A 17,918-nucleotide genomic window follows, 5' to 3' on the forward strand; every position below is an offset into this window, starting at 1 on the left:
AGAGTAGGAGAAATAGGTAGTCAAAAGGTGTAAAGAAAAATTTTGTTGCTTATGTTTTCTTTGTTAATAAATCTAAACTTTTAATAAATGAAGTCAGATTTTTAAAATTTGCATACTTCTAAACATGGTTTTGTGATATTGGACAGTGGTTACAGTCCACTGGTCCACAGGCAGATTTCATCTAGTTTGCTAGATAGTTGAAAAAAAAATGACTTAAAATATAACTGTTATAGTAATTTGTTTTAAAATGCAATGTAAAAGTATTTTAAAATATTAACATTGTACGATGCAGTTTGTGAAAAATTGTGGTAAGAATTAGCTAATCCTGAGAAGAAACTTTAACTACTGATATAGGGAACACAAATCATATGAACTCAGTTTTTACGCATTACTTTTATATTGGCTGCCAAAAGCATAAACTTGTTCATTCAAAACAGTGGTATTATTAGTTTTTTTTTATAGATTAAAACTGGTGTGGTGTAATGGTTAGAAATTATAATTTTTGGCTATGCCCATCATAGAACCACCATGTTTGTTACTTTACAACTGCTGAGATTCTTGGGGTTCTTGCCCTGTTACTTTAAAAACATAATAAATGTTTTCTGCACTTGGGGATCTTAGGTGTATATGTGTTATAAGAGTAGTGGTTAAATTCCACTATTCTGTCAAAAGTTGGCAGTGGATGTTCTCATGCATTTGCTTTCCATCTGGTTTGTCACTTCAAAATTATAAATGACTAGTGCAGATAATACCTGAGTAGCTTTACACAAAATTCAACAAAAATATTTTTAACTTTTTTTAATCAAATAGTTTAACACTTATTTGAAACACACAAAATAGTGTTTAATTGCTAACATCTTTTTATAGTAACTACCATTTAATGTATAAGGAAGTCAAAGTCTGAGGAGACTAGTATTTATTCTAGTTTTTAATACATTTAATATTTATGTCAAAGGTACACTATTTTAAGCAGGTATAAATTTGTAATATTTGTGTGTGATTACAAAATGTTGGTGTCAGTTTTTACAAATATATATGTAAGATTACAGACATGATGTTGGTTCTTCAGGATGAGCTGATATCCTTGCTTTGTACATATTATGATTTGTAGAGCTCATTAACTTTAAAAAATCTATTCAAGTTGAGACAAACAACTCAAAGTAAAAACTTTATATTCATTTGGATTGTAGACTTTTGCACATTTAATTTAATGTATGTTATGTGCATGTTAAGAATTAATTAGAGAAAGAAACAGTAAAACGAGATCTATTAATAACGATTTTTTCATATATACATTGCAACATATAAAATTGTGAAACATAAAAGTGTGCCCTACTCTGTAATAAAAAATAACAGTTGTCGATAGTTATTTACCTACTTGCTTGTGGAATGTATACATTCAGGCTGGATTTAACATTAAATACCTGGTCAGCTACAAAATATAGGGTCAGACTGGCTATTCATATGGATATTATACATCAAGCAAAATCAAATAGGGCCCAATCAGTTTTTGCTGATTGTTAAATCTGCCTTTTTGTGCATTAGCCTGTAATTATATAGTGTGATTATGTAAGATTAGGTTAAGAAAATGTGGATGATATTGTTTAATAAACTGCTAAAAATGTGTTTCATACTAGTTTTTGTTGTCAACATAGGCTATGAACTATCTTAAAGACTGGGAACTGAATTTTTCCAAAGGAACACATTGTGTTTCAATTAAATCTTGTAGTTCTTATGACTTATAACCTGCTCCCCACGAGTACAGTGGTAAGTCTACGGATTTACAACACTAAAATCAGGAGTTCAGTTCCCATTGGTGGACTCAGCAGATAGCTCGATATGGATTTGCTCTAAGAAAAAACACAAACACATTTATAATCAATAGTATTTTTGTGTGTCTACACATATAATTGCTGACATGAAATCTTTTCTCTAAATTTTGAATTCATTATTTATGGTTCTTGTACTTTATTTTATGAATTTTCAACATAGGTGATTTTTAATTTTGAAAAAAGCTGTTTTACTACAATTTTGGATGAAACAGAAGACAATTGTTTTATTTTCATGTAAGATTACTTTTAAGTTTTACTTATTTTCAGTGGATGGACAGCTGAGTAACAGAGAGTTTGTGTCTGTGATGAAGGAGCGTCTTTATCGTGGTCTTGAAAAGCCCAAAGATACTGGCTTTTTCAAGTTGATAAACTCTGTGATGAAGTGTGCTCGTCTGAAGAAACCTGTTCTGTTAGATGTGTAGCCATGTTCTAGTCAATTGATGTCATTAATTGAAAAAAGAAGTAACTGCTGGAAGTGCAAATTTTTGTACATTTAGGTAGATTTTGCTTTCTTTAAACTTTTGTCTTTTTTTGTGTTGTATGGATTAAATAGCAACTGAAAGTGTATAATGCATGATAACTTTTACGTTGACAAAACTTTAAAATCTTTGGAACATTTCTGTATATAACCTTAAATATTTTAAATAAAAAGTGAGAAATAATTATGAGATCCTGTTTGGGGGAATCTCTTCAATACAAAACAACTTACTGAAATGGGTAATTTTTACTCATTACAATTTGCTTACCTTATGATTATGTCACAAGTTGTTTATCATGGTGCCTTGTGAGATCAGTGGGGAAGTTGCACAGCAGTATTATTTTCTTAATAAATAAAATGAAATAGTAAGGATAAACAGTCATGTATAAAACCATTATTGTGTGCAATTTTGTTTTGTAAATTTAGAAAGACATTAGGGTATTAGTTATTATAAGATATTGAACGATGAAAAACATAGGGACTATGTACAGAACTTATTAACAATAAAGTGCTTAAAGCAAAATCAAAATGGATGTATATGATGCAGTGGGTTTCTTAAATGTCAGAAGATGTGTGATTGGAAAAAAATCCTTCTACATTTCTGTGAGCATGGATGAAAGAATGGCTATAAACTGTGATCTATTATAATGAAAGAATTAAAACTAGAGTTCAAGATCTCAGTTATGCTGTGCACTCAAGTTACTTCTGTTTGATACCAAATAAAACAACAGAATCAACAAAAGAATACTTGACAATACATCAAGTAGATATAGACTTATCTATATTTGTGATGAGATTCTTTGTGATGCCACAAAAAGATTTAAATGTAAAGATTCAGTGCTGTTTATGAATGTTAGTATATTTTTAAGGTATTAATGTTTTCGTAATGTAATTTTCATTGTATTAAAGTTTGAAAATACTCCACAGATTTTATTCACATGTGAATTTCAATGGGTTTTTTTTCATTGCTCTGTTTTCTACTCAGTTATTAAATAGTGAATGATATGTATTTTAAAACCACTTGAGTAGTATAATTAATGTAAGCAAAACAGATAGGTCCAAGTTAATTAGTTTTGATTTGGAAGCTAAACATTTTCTGATAAATTAGTCAGAAAATATATTTTGCTTTATAATCATTTACTGCAAAATATTTTAAGTGAGTAGAGAACTCCATCTAAACAGTTAAAAGAGGGAGAAGTCTGTTATATAATTTAACCTAGAAATAATAATGTAAGTATTACAGTTTCTTTACTTATCTTCACATATGTGCAGTCTATTTGACCTCCTTTGTAACCACCATGTAGCCATGAAACTACATATTTTAACTCTGTCTGTACTTAATGTATCTTCATAAAAGTTGGTAACTTTTAAGTAAACATTACGAGTCTGTTGTAAATGTAAAAGTCAAATTTAAAAAAAAAAGTTTACAAAACATTTGTCTGTGAACTTACAAAGCCTTTACTGAGCCAGTCTGAGTAAAAGGTGATCTTCATGCCAAAAATAGTCTTTTTCATATTGCAGTTTTTATTTTCATAACATCTAGAACCTCCTTAATGAATATAAAGTTTTTTGTAAAACTTTATACTTTACCTCTTCTTTTCTTAACACAGTCTATAGTAAAATTATCAATATATAGTGAAATTAAAAGTTTAAAATATGAAATAAAATCAAAAATACTTTTTTCTTCTAGGAAGACTGCAGATTGTAACAAAGGATTATACTTATTCTAACAGCTTTAATTTCAAGCCTTTATCATCTACTTCATTTACTTTTATGATTTATGCTTTTATTGTACCATTAACCTCTCCCAGTACATGAAATACAATAAATTTTCAATGGGAGAACTTAGGGTAAACAGGTGGATCAGATCACATCCTGTAACTTCAAATTGTGTGCTTTCAGTAGGTGAGTGATGACAATAATTTTTTTTAAATTTAAGTTTAGTTATGTAATCTCATTTATAATTTTTACAGTTTAGTTACTTTATTAAAATATATAACAATAAATGAAAAAAAATTATTATATTTATAAAAACAAATGTTTATCATATATTAGCTATTCTCATTCAGTGCTGTCCCTATATGCAAAATATTTTTCATGCTTCCCACAAGCTTTGTCTTCCCTTCATTGGAAATAACTCTTTCAAATGTGTCTCATGCAAATTATCATGTGACAAATCTCCACTAATGAGAGTGCCACACACATTCATTACACATATGACTCCCTCTATTCAATTCTACCAGACTATCACTACTTGTTTGTCAGTACTCATGTTTGGTGATTAAATTGTGCATTAAGCTACTGTGTTTTTATAGCCTAAATAGTTGCACTAAAGTGGTCTTCATTATTAGTCATTTTTGATTATGCAGGTGATGCCTTTATATTCAAATATTCAATTAATTTTCCAGTCTTTTTTTTTCTTGAGAAAAAAACAAAAACAAAACTGAACCTATTATTTGATAGATTGTTTAGGCAGAGTATTCATGATGAAACTTTGTAGAATGGATGGTAACTGCCTGTTGTGGAGACACAACATGCTCTCCACAATCCACCAGGACACTATAAAAGACCGCCAGCACCTACACACACTGCTTTGAAGACAAAAGGCAGAAAACTTTTGAAATGTCATCTTCTACACTTGTGTCTCCACAACAGGCAGTTGCCATCCATTCTACAAAGTTTCATCATAAACTGAACCTGTTTGGTCTGATGAAGATTTTTATAGCTTTTTTTTTTCTACCATTGGATTTTGCCATGTTTTCCTATGCCACACTTGCAGAATTAGCTAGGTTTGATAGGACATTTTTAGACATGATTTCTCGAGTATGTGAGGATTTATTCATTTCCTTGATTTCCTGTGATCCTCTTTCTCCTTTGTTGCATGACATTTCTTTTCCTTATTTAGTTTTCACACTTTCTGTGGATACTAGATCTTATGCTAAGCAGTTCGCTTCCTAATTGGTTAAGGGTGCCATCGTGCCTTGCCCTTCCACAGGCTATGAATCAGTTTGCTTTGGTACACCATCAAGCTGACTGTCCAGTTTTACACTTTTAGTAGTTGGGGTCTATTTTGCCAGTCTGTGGGAACTTCCTGATTTTCTGGTACATATAACCCATACCCAGTTTTCATACCTTCCTCTTACCTTTACTTAACTTTTACTGTATTTATCTACCATAGCCTTTCCAAGGCTATGCACCAAAATCTTTATGGTTGATTGAGGATCTTGTGAGTCACAAATTAGCCTTGTCACATGTTCATTTGCTGTCCGCTTATTTCAGGGAATTACATATAGCCCGTTTTCTTTGGTTGTATGTATTTGACCATGTTTCCAACACTTTTGACTCATGTGGAATCCTTGTGTCAACACTACCCTTTTTATTTGGTGCCTTGTTTGTCACGGTAGGAATTGCAACAAGACTTAATTCCTGTTTCCCTCCTAGTTCTTCTCAACCCTTACTTGTTCATTTTTAAGATATTTATTATCATTTGTTTTCTTTGACATATGTTGGCATGATGCCAACTATTCTGGTAACTAGCAGTGGGTTCCAATTTGGTGAGAACTTGATTGTGCAAATATCTTCCCCTTTTGTGATCTTTTGTCAGTGGATTATTCAGGTTCCATCAGATAAATTTGTCCTACAGTTCCTTTCACCACCTCTTTTGTTGCATGCACCCATTACCTTACCAGCCAGCATCATTCAGAGGCAGTTTAAGACCTTCTGTCTCAACAGATCATGAAAACTGTAAATCATCTTTCTCCTGGTTTTTATTCCCAGCTGCTTATTGACTCTAAGAAAACTGGAGACTCTCTGTCTGTTATAGATTTGTCCCACTTCAATCAGCTTTTCAGTCTACCCCATTTTACTGTGGAATTGTTTCTCATCCTCAGGTGGGTTTTTTTATCCAGGTGTGTGGATAACCAAAATGGACATTTTAGTTGTTTACGTATGTATTCTGATATCTCGGTAGTAGTCACAATTATATCTTTGGCTTGTCCATCAAAGGGTGAGTTATCAGTTTCTTGCACTACCTATTGGACGTCTTCAGCCCTTTATGATTTTTACCAGGTGGTTTAAACTTCTGCTCATCATCTACATGCTCTTGGAATGTGTTTTCATTCTTAATGAATGACTGGCTACTGTTAGCTTGTTCTGAACAGGAATCTACCTATCATACTCTTCCACTGTTCCAGGAGGTAGCTGGATAATCAAATTGGAGAAGGATTTTAGTCAACCTACCTAATATCTGATACATTTGGGTGCTTTTTCAACATTCATTTCATTTGGGCCAAACTTTTTCCTCTTTTATTTCACTTTATGGAGTTTTCAGTTCACCACTTTCTTACTGCTCTTTCTATTGCAGTTCATGAGATTCTATTTCTTTTGGAGATATAGTCTTCCATGGCTGCATTTATCCCCTTAGGTCATGCTCATGTGCAAGCTGTTCATTGGGCTCTTTGCAACCAGTGAGATCTTGTGCAGTATTCTTTGGTGGCTGATATTAACCTTCCTTTTACTGTAGTTGATAATCTGTGTTGGTGATTGAACAGGACCTACATGTTGGCAGGTGTCCTTCCTCCATGTCTGGATTTACATGTTTTCGTGGATATTTTCCTCCAGGAAGGTGGGGCATGGATTGATCAACAGGAGGATTTGGACTATTAGTGTGTGGCTGAGAAGCCTCATCTCAACACTTTGGAGCTTCAAACTGTATCTTGGGACTTGGATCATTTCCTCCATCTGGTTAGACATCATCTAATTATGATTCATTCTGAGATTTTCATAATGGTTGCTCATCTCAGTCACCAAGGTGCCACCTGTTTTGATCTCTGTATTTTCATATAATGAATCTTCTTTTCTGGGCCCACACACAATATATCCATATTATTGCATGTTATGTTCCAGATGCTCTCAGTTTTGCTTTGGATCATCTTTCCTGTCCATATAAAATCTATTTGATGGAGTAGTCTATTGATCCTCTTGTTTTCCAGTGGCTTTGCCTTTACTGGTGTACTCCTCATATTGGTGCCTTTATCGTATCCCTAAACCACAAACTAATTCTCTTTTGGTCTCTGGTCCCTCATTCTCATGTGCTAGCTGTCAATACTTTGTCAGGATTGAACCAATGAATACCTATATGTTTATTTTCCCATTTGCTTTCTTCACAAGGTGATTTTGATCATCAACTACACTCTGTATCAAGTCCTGATTGCTCCTTACTAGCTGGCTTAACAGTTGTTTTCTGACTTATCAGCTACACCTTACCCTTTCACTATCTTTTATTCTTGTCTTTCTTTCTTATTTGGCAACCTTGGTCATCAGTGCTTCTTCCTCTATTCCTGTCCTCCATTTTCACACTAGGTTTTTTATCTGGATCTTGGTGAGGAAATGAGGCTTTTCCTGATGTGTAGCTTTGTTTTTGGCCCTTTTACATTTGTCTTTTCTCCATAGAAGCTTATCAGCATAAATGAAGTGTTTTCTGCAATTTATCTTTGGGCCAGTGGTTGTTATCTGAGTGGCTCACTGTTGTTCATGTTGCTGAGTTTCTTACTTGGGTTTTCAATTGGGGATCCTCTGTCTTCTTGATTTTTGATTATTGGGAGGCTTTGTCCCACACCTTTCCTTTTTCCAGATACCATAGGGTGTAAACCTTTCCTACACTTTCCATGTTGATATGTTTCTTCCAGATTTGTTGTTTTCCTTGGCAGACTGCTTTTCCAGACTGGGATGTTAATGTGATTCTCTACTGCCTTGTTTTGCATCCATTTAAACCACTTACCACTTGTTTCTCTTTTTACCTTTCCCTAAGATATTTCTCCTTCTATTAGCCTGTGGACATCAGTGGTATGATTTATTTGCTTTCAATGTTTTATGTACTCTTTACCTTCCTATATTTCTTCTCTTTTAGCTGGATCATTCTTTCCTCCCCAAAACTTTGGAGGCTATGGAGTGTAGCTTCTCCTTTTTTGCTGATTTTCCATTCATCCATTTCCCACCATTATCATTGGCCTAATATAGATAAACTTCTGTGTTCTGTACATACTCTTTAATGTTATACTGCTTCCATGCCTTCCATCTATGGGGCTCATTTCTGTCATTTATTCCCTGGCAGCCATCCTGTGTTCGTAATATTTCTCCTTCTACTTTCAACAGTTGATCTTAGCTTTTGATTCATTTGGTTTATTCCTCTTTATCATCTTCCTCCCATATGTTGTTCCAGGTGTCTTCTCATTAAATCACTTTTTCTTTGGCATCTTACCTTTGTTATCTGCTGGAAGAACTTGTTCATTTGGGAATGTGGTCTACTACTAATGTGTTCATCTCTCACAGTCTGCATAGGATTGCTGTTTCTTCCTCTCCATGCTGTTGTTTTCTATCTGTAGCCATTCTTCAGACTTCTTTGTAACTTTGAGTGGGTAAGTTATTCTTCTTTAATTTTTTCAGGGATCTTATATTTCTTTTCATGATAATTACTGACTCTTTGGATCCCATTCTGTGGCAAGTGGTGCCCAATCAGGTATTCTTTTACTTTTAAAATTTGCACTGTTCAGCTTTGTTGACTTGCTTATTATGTTCCATGGTAACTCAATGCACTCAATACTTTATCCATGTAGTCCATGTGTAGTATGGCCTTCTATTGAATAAATCGTTCTGGTGTGCTTTTAAAAATAGGGTTTTGTGGTCACCCATTATACACTGTAAGTTTTTGATGTTTCTTTGGATTCTCCACTGCATTTCACCCCCTTTTTTATTTCTAGTGGAGTCACAGAGTCTTTACCACTTTGCAAGCTGCTGGGGATGTGGACTGTAGAGGCATTTTCCTGAATGGTTTAATGATGTAAAAAGTTGATACAGAAATAACATTCAGTTCACATCAGGATGGTGGTATTCTGCTGGAATGGATAACGTTTTATCTTCTATTATAAGGCATATGAAAACCAAAAGAATGCGACATCAAACTGCAGTTCACCCCTTAGATTGAGATCCCTCAACCTATCCCCACATGGGTATCACTTCCCAGTGGTCAGGTTTTGAATTTAGAGTATAATCGATCAACATAAGCCCTCACATATGTATTATGGATGTCTGTCTTCCTCTCTGTTATATTTCATCTGTGTTGGGAGTCACAGTGGAGTTACTTGGAACTGTTACTGTTCTTTCCCTTCTGCTCTCCCTTGATGTATCTTATTCTGAGCCTTGGTTGGTTCCATTCAATTTCATTTTGGGGGAATTGATTTCTCTATGGTAGACATTTTTTTGATACCAGATGTCCAGTTTCTGGATCAGTATATCATTTTCTATTTTTAGCATGTTGTGTTTTCTGGAGTCATAAGGGTTTGAGATTCCTTCCAGTCTCTTGAACTTGAGGTGAAGACAATATAATCCACATCATACCCCTGAGTGGATGTTGGTTCCCAACAGTAGGGGTTTTTGAGATAGTTGTTCTGCCAAGCGTGGTCCTCTCATTGTTGGAAGGTTGTTGCATGATAATGTGCATCACAGACATATTGGAATGAGTAATTTCCAATGCAATGGAGGGGAGGCAGAAAGCTTGTGGTATGTGTAAAACATATGTTTCGCTTATAGAAGATAAATGATTGATTTACATTCATGATGATTCTGAACACAATGAAGCCTATGACAGTGAGATAGCATGCTGAGCTAGAATAGCTATTTATGTGAGTAGAGGTAAGTCCCTATTGGAAATAAATTTTCAGTATAGGAAAATTATAACTTTAGTAGTTGAGCCTTGGATGCCATAAATTGTAACACTACTTTATCTCACTGTGTTGGTTGTTCAAAATATATTTCATGTAACTTTAAATATTCATTTTAGAACACAAAAAATATATCAAGCACTGGAATACAATGTTCTGAAACTACTATAGGTTACCTGATTTTCTAAGTAACTATAAATAGGTTAAAAAATTGTATTATTGGTCAAAGCAATGACTTTACACACTAGAAGTCAAGCTTTTCTTGTGAGGTGTCATTTATGACCATCAATAATAAACAGACAATCCATTAACTTTACATATTTCAGAATATGGCCTTTTTGTTGATTATAAACATGTCTGTTACAGAATTATGCATGAGTAAATGTTTTCAAATGAATGTAGAGATGGGAATGGCTTTTCTGGTGGGATTTCATAGTTTACTGTTACCTCAGCATATCAAGAAGATAAAAATTCTACTATTTTTATGCTTCTTTGGCAATATGTTTGTTTTGTGTTTCTCTCTACTATCTCCCTTTTTTTCTGAGGCTCTTCACCAAAATCCTGAGGGTTTTTCTGGGGACATCTGCTCCCTTCTTTCCTATGCATTGACTTGCGTCTTCTTTGGCTCTGGTTTTACGTACATAGTTTCCTTGTTGTTGGGACCTTCTTGGTTGTGATGTGATCTTGATTTACCTTTATTACCATCATCTTATCTTTGAGACTTATGTTACCTCAGCATATCGAGAAGATAAAAGTTTCACTAATTTTATGCACCCTTGCAATATGTTTATTATGTGTTTCTAATTTGTTTGTAACTGCAGATGCTGTATTGTTAAAATTTGATGCGAGGGACATGTCACATGATAGTGAAGATTTTGAACATTTTAAAGTATTTCACTTTGAAATTAAAGAATTGAAATTTAGAAAATGTTACATATGAATTATAAATTTCATTTTAATGTCAAGATTAATGGTATACATTGATAATGAACTTTAATTAAATTTGAATATAACCTCTTTCTTTGTGAACCTGACGATGACCGAAGAAGGTCGAAACGTTGTTTGTTCCTCTACGTAAAAAATTTTCTCAACCCAAACGAGCCATTTTTGCATATGTATTTTTCTCTACAACTGGGTTTTCTCAACATCACTGATTAAAAAGGTTCGTGTCATGCAGAGTTTGACCAATTTGTATACATAGCATTAACTGACCACTAAAATATTTGAAAAAGAAAAAAGTAATTAACACAACTGAAAAATATAAAACCAAATGTTAGGTTGTGAAATAGAAATGCTTCAAAGAAAATTTTTTGATATGATGTTAGTTACATTACTGTATTCATTATGTCAAAGTTTGCTTGAATGTATAATAGTAATTTTTTTAACATTTTCAGGCATAGTACAACTAGAATTCTAGTGAGTAATATATTGCAAGGACTCTTGGTTAATATGAAAGAAATTGTGAAATTTTATGAGATACCTGATGTTGGTAGATTACAACAATTGCTTTAAATGAGCATGAAACTTACCAAATATAGAACAATATGAGATACACCTTCTTTGCTTAGAAATGGAAATAAATTCTTACTGCAGAAAATTCCTAGCTGTGATGATATTAGATATTAAAATGGATTTTGTTCTTATAATACACTATTACATTTTATAGAAATAATTATGGAACCACAGGCATATAATTTGAATTACTGTAATTTTGATAACTTATACAAATAGTTTGATTGTAAATGTGGACACAAAAAAAAGCTACACTTGGCTACTTTTTTTTACCTTAATTAAGTTAAAATGGAGCATTAGCTATTAAATACTTGATTAAATGATTAAAAATCAGAGACAAGCAGATGGCTAGGATGTTTTTACCAAGGATTAATTTCAAGTGTGGTGTGCTTAATACTAGATTTTTAGTTACTCAAGTCAAAAGTTAAGGAATACACATCATAATGTTTTAAAGGGCTTTGTGAAAATGTATAGGTTGTAAGTGATTGTACTGAAGTACAAATTGAATTCAGATTTTTAAGATTAAGGTATGACATTTTAAAATTTTAAAAAAGTTAATACTCTCAACAGTCTCATTAGAATAAACTTGTCAAGCATGCCAAAGTTTGCATTATATTCTCTGAAAGTAATTTTAGTGATAACCATTTATTCTTTGATGGTTAATTTTTGAAAAGTTAACTGTATATTTCAGTTGCCATTATGTCAAACTTATCAGGGTTAAATAGAGAGTTAACTTACTGTCTTGTAATGTGTTTATTGTGGCAATTTATTTTGTGATTTGATGTTTATTTAAATTAAATAAACATAGTGTGTTTATTTGTAATCATAATATTTGAAAGAAACATAGAGTTGTATCCAGATATGAAAGTGATCTATTTATGTTAATTTTTCTTATAATTTTTGGCAGATAATCTTAACATACATCAAATATGAAAACAGGTATAAAATCAAGCATACAAGAACAAATCAGTTGTGAAAAAGTATATGTAGAAACTTATGACAATTATGAAGTACTAGAACATTTGGTTTTAATGCCTACCAAAACATTAAAATATACACATGTAGCAGAAACATTAATCTCAGAAGTATAGATCATTAAGTCACTTGTTCTGTTTGTTATAGCCTTTTGTATGTATACTTGATACAAACATTTATGCTTTTAATTTAGGGCCATTAAGTCCTGATTTTAATGGAAGTGCTGACATAGTGTGTTTACAGGTTATTGTATCCTCAGGAAACATATTTCTACATAACTACAAACATTTCATTTCAGCTAGGCCATTAGAATCCTGTTCAAATTCATGTAACACCAGTCTCTAAGGGCATGTTGCTAGTTCACTATTGCTTGAGTCAATTATAACTACCTTTAACTGTCACTAGGGGTTAATGAAATAGTTTTGTAACAAATCTATACATTCATATTTACTTGACTCTGATAGCTGTTTCTACATACTGTTGTCATGAAATACTTTTGAAAATGTTTTTTGTTTCATTTTAAATACTGAATTTAGAGGCAATATTAAGTTTTCTTAGTATTAAACTAGTTCTTAAATTTTGTTATTTTTAGGAATGTTGAAATAACAATTATAGTAATACAAGACTCAAAACAGTAAAGAAGATATACAATCACTATTTTTTTTATTGAAACTATTTCTTTAGAAGTGAAGAATTAGCTATCTCTACTTTCTTCACTTGTAATGTCTGCTTGAATTTAGGGTTTAAATTAATACAATTGTGTATTTTTCTTATTTTCTTAGATCTGATTTTAATATGTCAAATTTATTTCACTGACATCAAAACTTCCATGACATCAAAAATAACCATACATAATAAAATGGAAGCTTTCAAAACTATTATTTGTCTAAGTATAATGTTTCTTTATTAGCACTAAGTTTTTGAGTGGAATGGTTAAACTTCTGCATTACTATTACTACCCTCCCCCCCCCTCAAATCAAAAACAACAAACGAATGTAAAGACACATCCATATTAATGTTATTTTAGCTCATTCATTCACTTACAAGCACTGTCTGATAAAGTGATTCAGTTTCTGCTTTAAAACATAATTCAGTTTGATCTTCGGTACTAATTTACATAGCCTACCATGACACAACACAAGCTTTTGATGCAAATAGTGATGAACTAAGTCCTGTACAAAATGATCACTGCTCCAGATCCTGGGGAAGTTATTTTTAGTTATTGATCATGGCAAAATTTCATCCATTACACAACCAGTAAATAATGATGTTTTGTAGTGGTTTATATAATTCTGCAAGTTACTGTTGTCACACAATTATTTTATTGATATGCAGGAATGTGCACTGTAACATTTATTACTGTATTATTACTTTGTTATTGTATTAAACTCTGTAATGGAAGAATGGAGAGCTAGCATACTATCTTGTAATGTGCTTATTGTGGCAGTTCCTTTTGTTATTTGATGGATTGTTTTTATAGTGTAATCAGTATCTTCTATTTTGAAGCATAGCATTTGATTATTTCTTGTTTTTAATTCAAGATATAAGATAAAGTGTAACATACTGCTTTGGGTTTGGTCACTAACTCAAGTGTGCACATAAATCTTTCTTTTATGGATTTGACTTTGGATTTAGTCATGCATTCATGTTATGATTCTATGAATATTTCACTGTTTAACAGTGTTTTTTGTGTGTTCTTTTGCAAACTAAACGTGTTAATGTTGGTAATATATACATATGCTGTAACAAGGGTTTGAAACTTAAGTTGTAAGGTAATTTAATTTATTAGTGATATTTGGTGGATTGTTTTTATAGTACAATCATTATCTTCTGTTTTGAAGTATAGCATTTGATTGTTTCTTGTATTTAGATCCAAGACCTAAAAATATAACATTCAATTTTGGGTTTGGTTAATGACTGAAGTGTGTATATAAATTTTTATTGATACAACTTTGAGTTTAGTCATGCATTCATATTATGTTTGGTTTTCCAAACTATAAGCATGTTCATATCAGCTGTTAATATATATATATAGTGTAATAGTGGTTTGGAAATTAAACTTTAGGTATAAATTTCCATTATTTTATTATAATTCTGTATCTCAAGCCCTTGTGTCTTATGCTGGTTAGTGTGGTAAAATCATAAGTCTTACATAGTGTTTATTAATTTTAAAAAATCCAGTAAAAATGTGTGAAGTTTTATTATAGCTGTGATGCCTTGAAAATGAAATCATCATTCAGTTTAATGGTTAATGTACATTGGTTAGGGATGTAACTCTTGAAATCGTTAGCTTCTTAAATAACCTATTAAAAACGTATACTTATTGCTGTTATGATGGTTAATAATGAAAAGTGTCGTTAGTGTTTGATCAAATGATGTAAAAATACCAAATAAAGGAAATCAATTCTTAATGCAATATGTTATATTTTAAGTTATTTTGTTAATAAAACACGAACAATAAGTAAAGCATCCCTGAGTAATATTGTGAATTTCAAGGGTAAAAGTTGTATGAAAGTTTCACTAAAACATATTCTGGTTATCTAGGTAAAATGCTATTTTTTGGTTACTTGGTATGCTTCTAAAAGGCATGTTATATGTTGTTAATTAAGCGTGTTTTAAAAATTGTGTAGTGTTTGAAACCTATTATAAACATGCTTATTTAATTGTGATTAGCACTTCTAGTAAGAATGAAGAAAGAAATAGAAGTATGGAAGAAAAAACGTTTGTTTTATGTGTTACATAAAACGTGCTTCTGACATTTACTTTAAATACGAAACTATAAAAAAAAAAATTATGTCCCAATCGTAACTGATTTATACCGATGATTAGTAAGAAACTGGAGGCTTAGTGGTAGAGTTACAAGTTGTCCAAGAATAATACCAGAAAAATTAAAAGGGCACTTATCTGTTTGTCGGTGAACGAACGGTAAAATGAAAGTTTCGAATCTCTGCAGTGAACAGAGTGCAAACAGATCGTTATGTAGCTCTCAATTTGGAAGACAACAACTTTTATTTGTTAGAAATTGTTTTAGATTTAAAAACAGGTGAAAGATTTATCGACTGATTTTTGTGCAGTAATTTAATATTGAGGGTCTTTTATAACACGCTATCACAAAATAATTTTCAAAAATATAATCTCTTGGACAAGATATAATGGAAAACCGTCGATATTTTACTGAATTTTCAGATACAAGGTGAGTTGATATGGAGTAATCTACATAAAGATCTGAGATTGTCATTCTGCACTGAGCCAAACTTGTTTTTAGATTGAGTTCGAGGATGTAATGATAATAAACTGGGAACTGGGGGTAGAGGAAAGGGAGCACCTGCTCCGTTGTAATAATTTTTAAGCAACAAGTTATGTGAAACATAACTAAACAATTTTATTGCTGTGGCAGTATTTTTAAAGCCAAAGAAATATCATAGATAGTAGCATTATATTTGGTTGGTTTAACCGCGAATAATAATAAATCAATGTTGATCATATTTCATCCTTCTGAAACAAAACATTATTAATTTGTGGTCATTCTTAAATTCAAGCTGCTGTTAACTGTGTTATGAGTCGTGTATAATGTATTTTTTTCAATAATTTGAGTAACACAATTCGAGGTTATTTATAAAATGTGTTCTATGTTGATTATTTTTGTTTTTAAAGAATCTCGATGATGGTATCATTTAAAAATAATTATACGTATTGTAACTACTTAAACTTATTTATTTGTTATAATATTTGCAAAAGTACTGTTTTTCCCGATAAATAAAGCATAACGTGTGTGTGTGTCATCTTCTTGGTTGTATTTTAAATATGGCGGTATTAGTGCGTGTTTTTTTTCTTATAGCAAAGCCACATTGAACTATCTGCTTTGTCTACCGAGGAAAATTGAACCTCTGATTTTAACATTGCAAATCCGAAGACTTACCGCTATACCACCGGAGGATTGCGATATTAGTATAATAAATGATCCTTGGACAACATAACTGAATAGTATGTAATGTTATGACTAATAATTTTTCGTCCCTCCTCCGATGAAAAAAATACTATGGCTCTGTATGTTTGGTACAGCAGCATATTTCACACCGATACTCGTTTATAATTTATTGTTAGTATATATAATTCACTCACTAGTGTCGCGCTTATTTATAACAACAATAATAAAAGTGTAGCCGGTTTCATCTGGTAGACTCAACATAATCCTTTACAGAGATTTTCAATCGAGTAGAAGCAACATAATTCTTTGCAGCGGGTTTCCATCGAGTAGAAGCAAAAAGTCTCTGATCATTAAGAAGGCATCACCAAATTATTAGGTTTGTAATTTCTCAGCGGGTGGTTGAAATGTTATTTATTGGGCTAACGATTGTATCCTCGAACTAACAGTAATAATAATTATCAGGCTATAATTGCAGGTACACTCGGGAAATGAATAAACAAATATTTAAGTAACATACCAGGTTGATATTTTGTTTGTTGGTATTCTGTAGAACCCAGACGACACATAGAGCGAGCTGCACAAATGGATATGATAGGACTGAGCAAAGCAAGGTCAGAGACAAATATTTAATCACGAAGCTACACAAAGGACTTTTTTTTTTTTTTTGCTTTACCAACCGCTGGTACCGAAACGAGATTTTTAGCATTATAAAATATTATACCTGGTGCCTAGCCATCGGGGTGGGGTTCGAATTCAAGTGAAATAAGGGGTGATTAAAGTTGGCTATCCTTCATAAAATTTGTTGGGTGTTTTCATTTAACAGAAGTTTAATTGTTTATAATTAGGAAGAAATCTACACATTGGACTGTCTTTGACCACCAAGGATATCAAAATCAGGTTTCTAACGTTGAAAGTCTGCAGACATACCGCTGCCAGTTGGGGACTTTAATATATCTAAATTTACTTCTGTCAACTGAGACAGGAAAAGCAAGTATCTACCTCACAGTGTTGTCTTTTTTGTCGTATGTCATCCGATTTTTAAGCATTTAAATAGAGTCTCTATGTCAGGACGGCTGCTCTGGGTATTAACACTTTTACCAATAAAATATTTTCTCTGTTTTATTGCTATTTGTTAAGTAAAAGTGTTAATATCTATACAAGCCGTACCGAGATACATTTTTACTTCAAGTGGGTTTCTCGTCATCAAGAAGAGCCTCTATTTCATCATTAGTAGTTTAAACTAAAATAGCTGTTGGTTTGTTATCTGTATTGTACCTATGAAGGATTATATAAAAAAAATGTAACGTTCTAAGTCCCAAGAATTGCCGATGAGTCACTTTCATTGAAGTATGTGATAAAGTTTCTGAATATGACACAAATTATTTATAAAGTACAATAATTTTACTAAATTTAATTGCGTGGTAGTACGTTTTTACACAATACTAATGTGTTATGCGTAACAGTAATTGGGAGCT

General features: G+C 32.2%; 1 protein-coding gene across 14 annotated transcripts in view; it reads left to right on the top strand.

Annotated features, from left to right (window-relative positions):
- Positions 1 to 14,928, top strand: part of LOC143252764 (calcium uptake protein 1 homolog, mitochondrial-like) — an 84,779-nt gene extending 69,851 nt beyond the window's left edge. For 6 of the 14 annotated variants that reach the window (XM_076505413.1, XM_076505416.1, XM_076505419.1 and 3 more), the window contains one exon: positions 2,100 to 2,839. In XM_076505413.1, coding sequence (XP_076361528.1) covers positions 2,100 to 2,254 — 155 coding nt within the window. In that variant the 3' untranslated portion in view covers positions 2,255 to 2,839. Of the gene's footprint in view, positions 1 to 2,099; positions 2,840 to 4,000; positions 4,216 to 11,422 lie in introns of those variants that run through there. The other 8 variants (XR_013029132.1, XR_013029129.1, XR_013029131.1 and 5 more) reach the window with 3 other exon arrangements.
- The last annotated feature ends 2,990 nt before the right edge of the window (positions 14,929 to 17,918 follow it).

The sequence above is a fragment of the Tachypleus tridentatus genome, chromosome 6 (assembly GCF_004210375.1).
Source record: "Tachypleus tridentatus isolate NWPU-2018 chromosome 6, ASM421037v1, whole genome shotgun sequence".
Taxonomy (NCBI): Eukaryota; Metazoa; Arthropoda; class Merostomata; order Xiphosura; family Limulidae; genus Tachypleus; species Tachypleus tridentatus.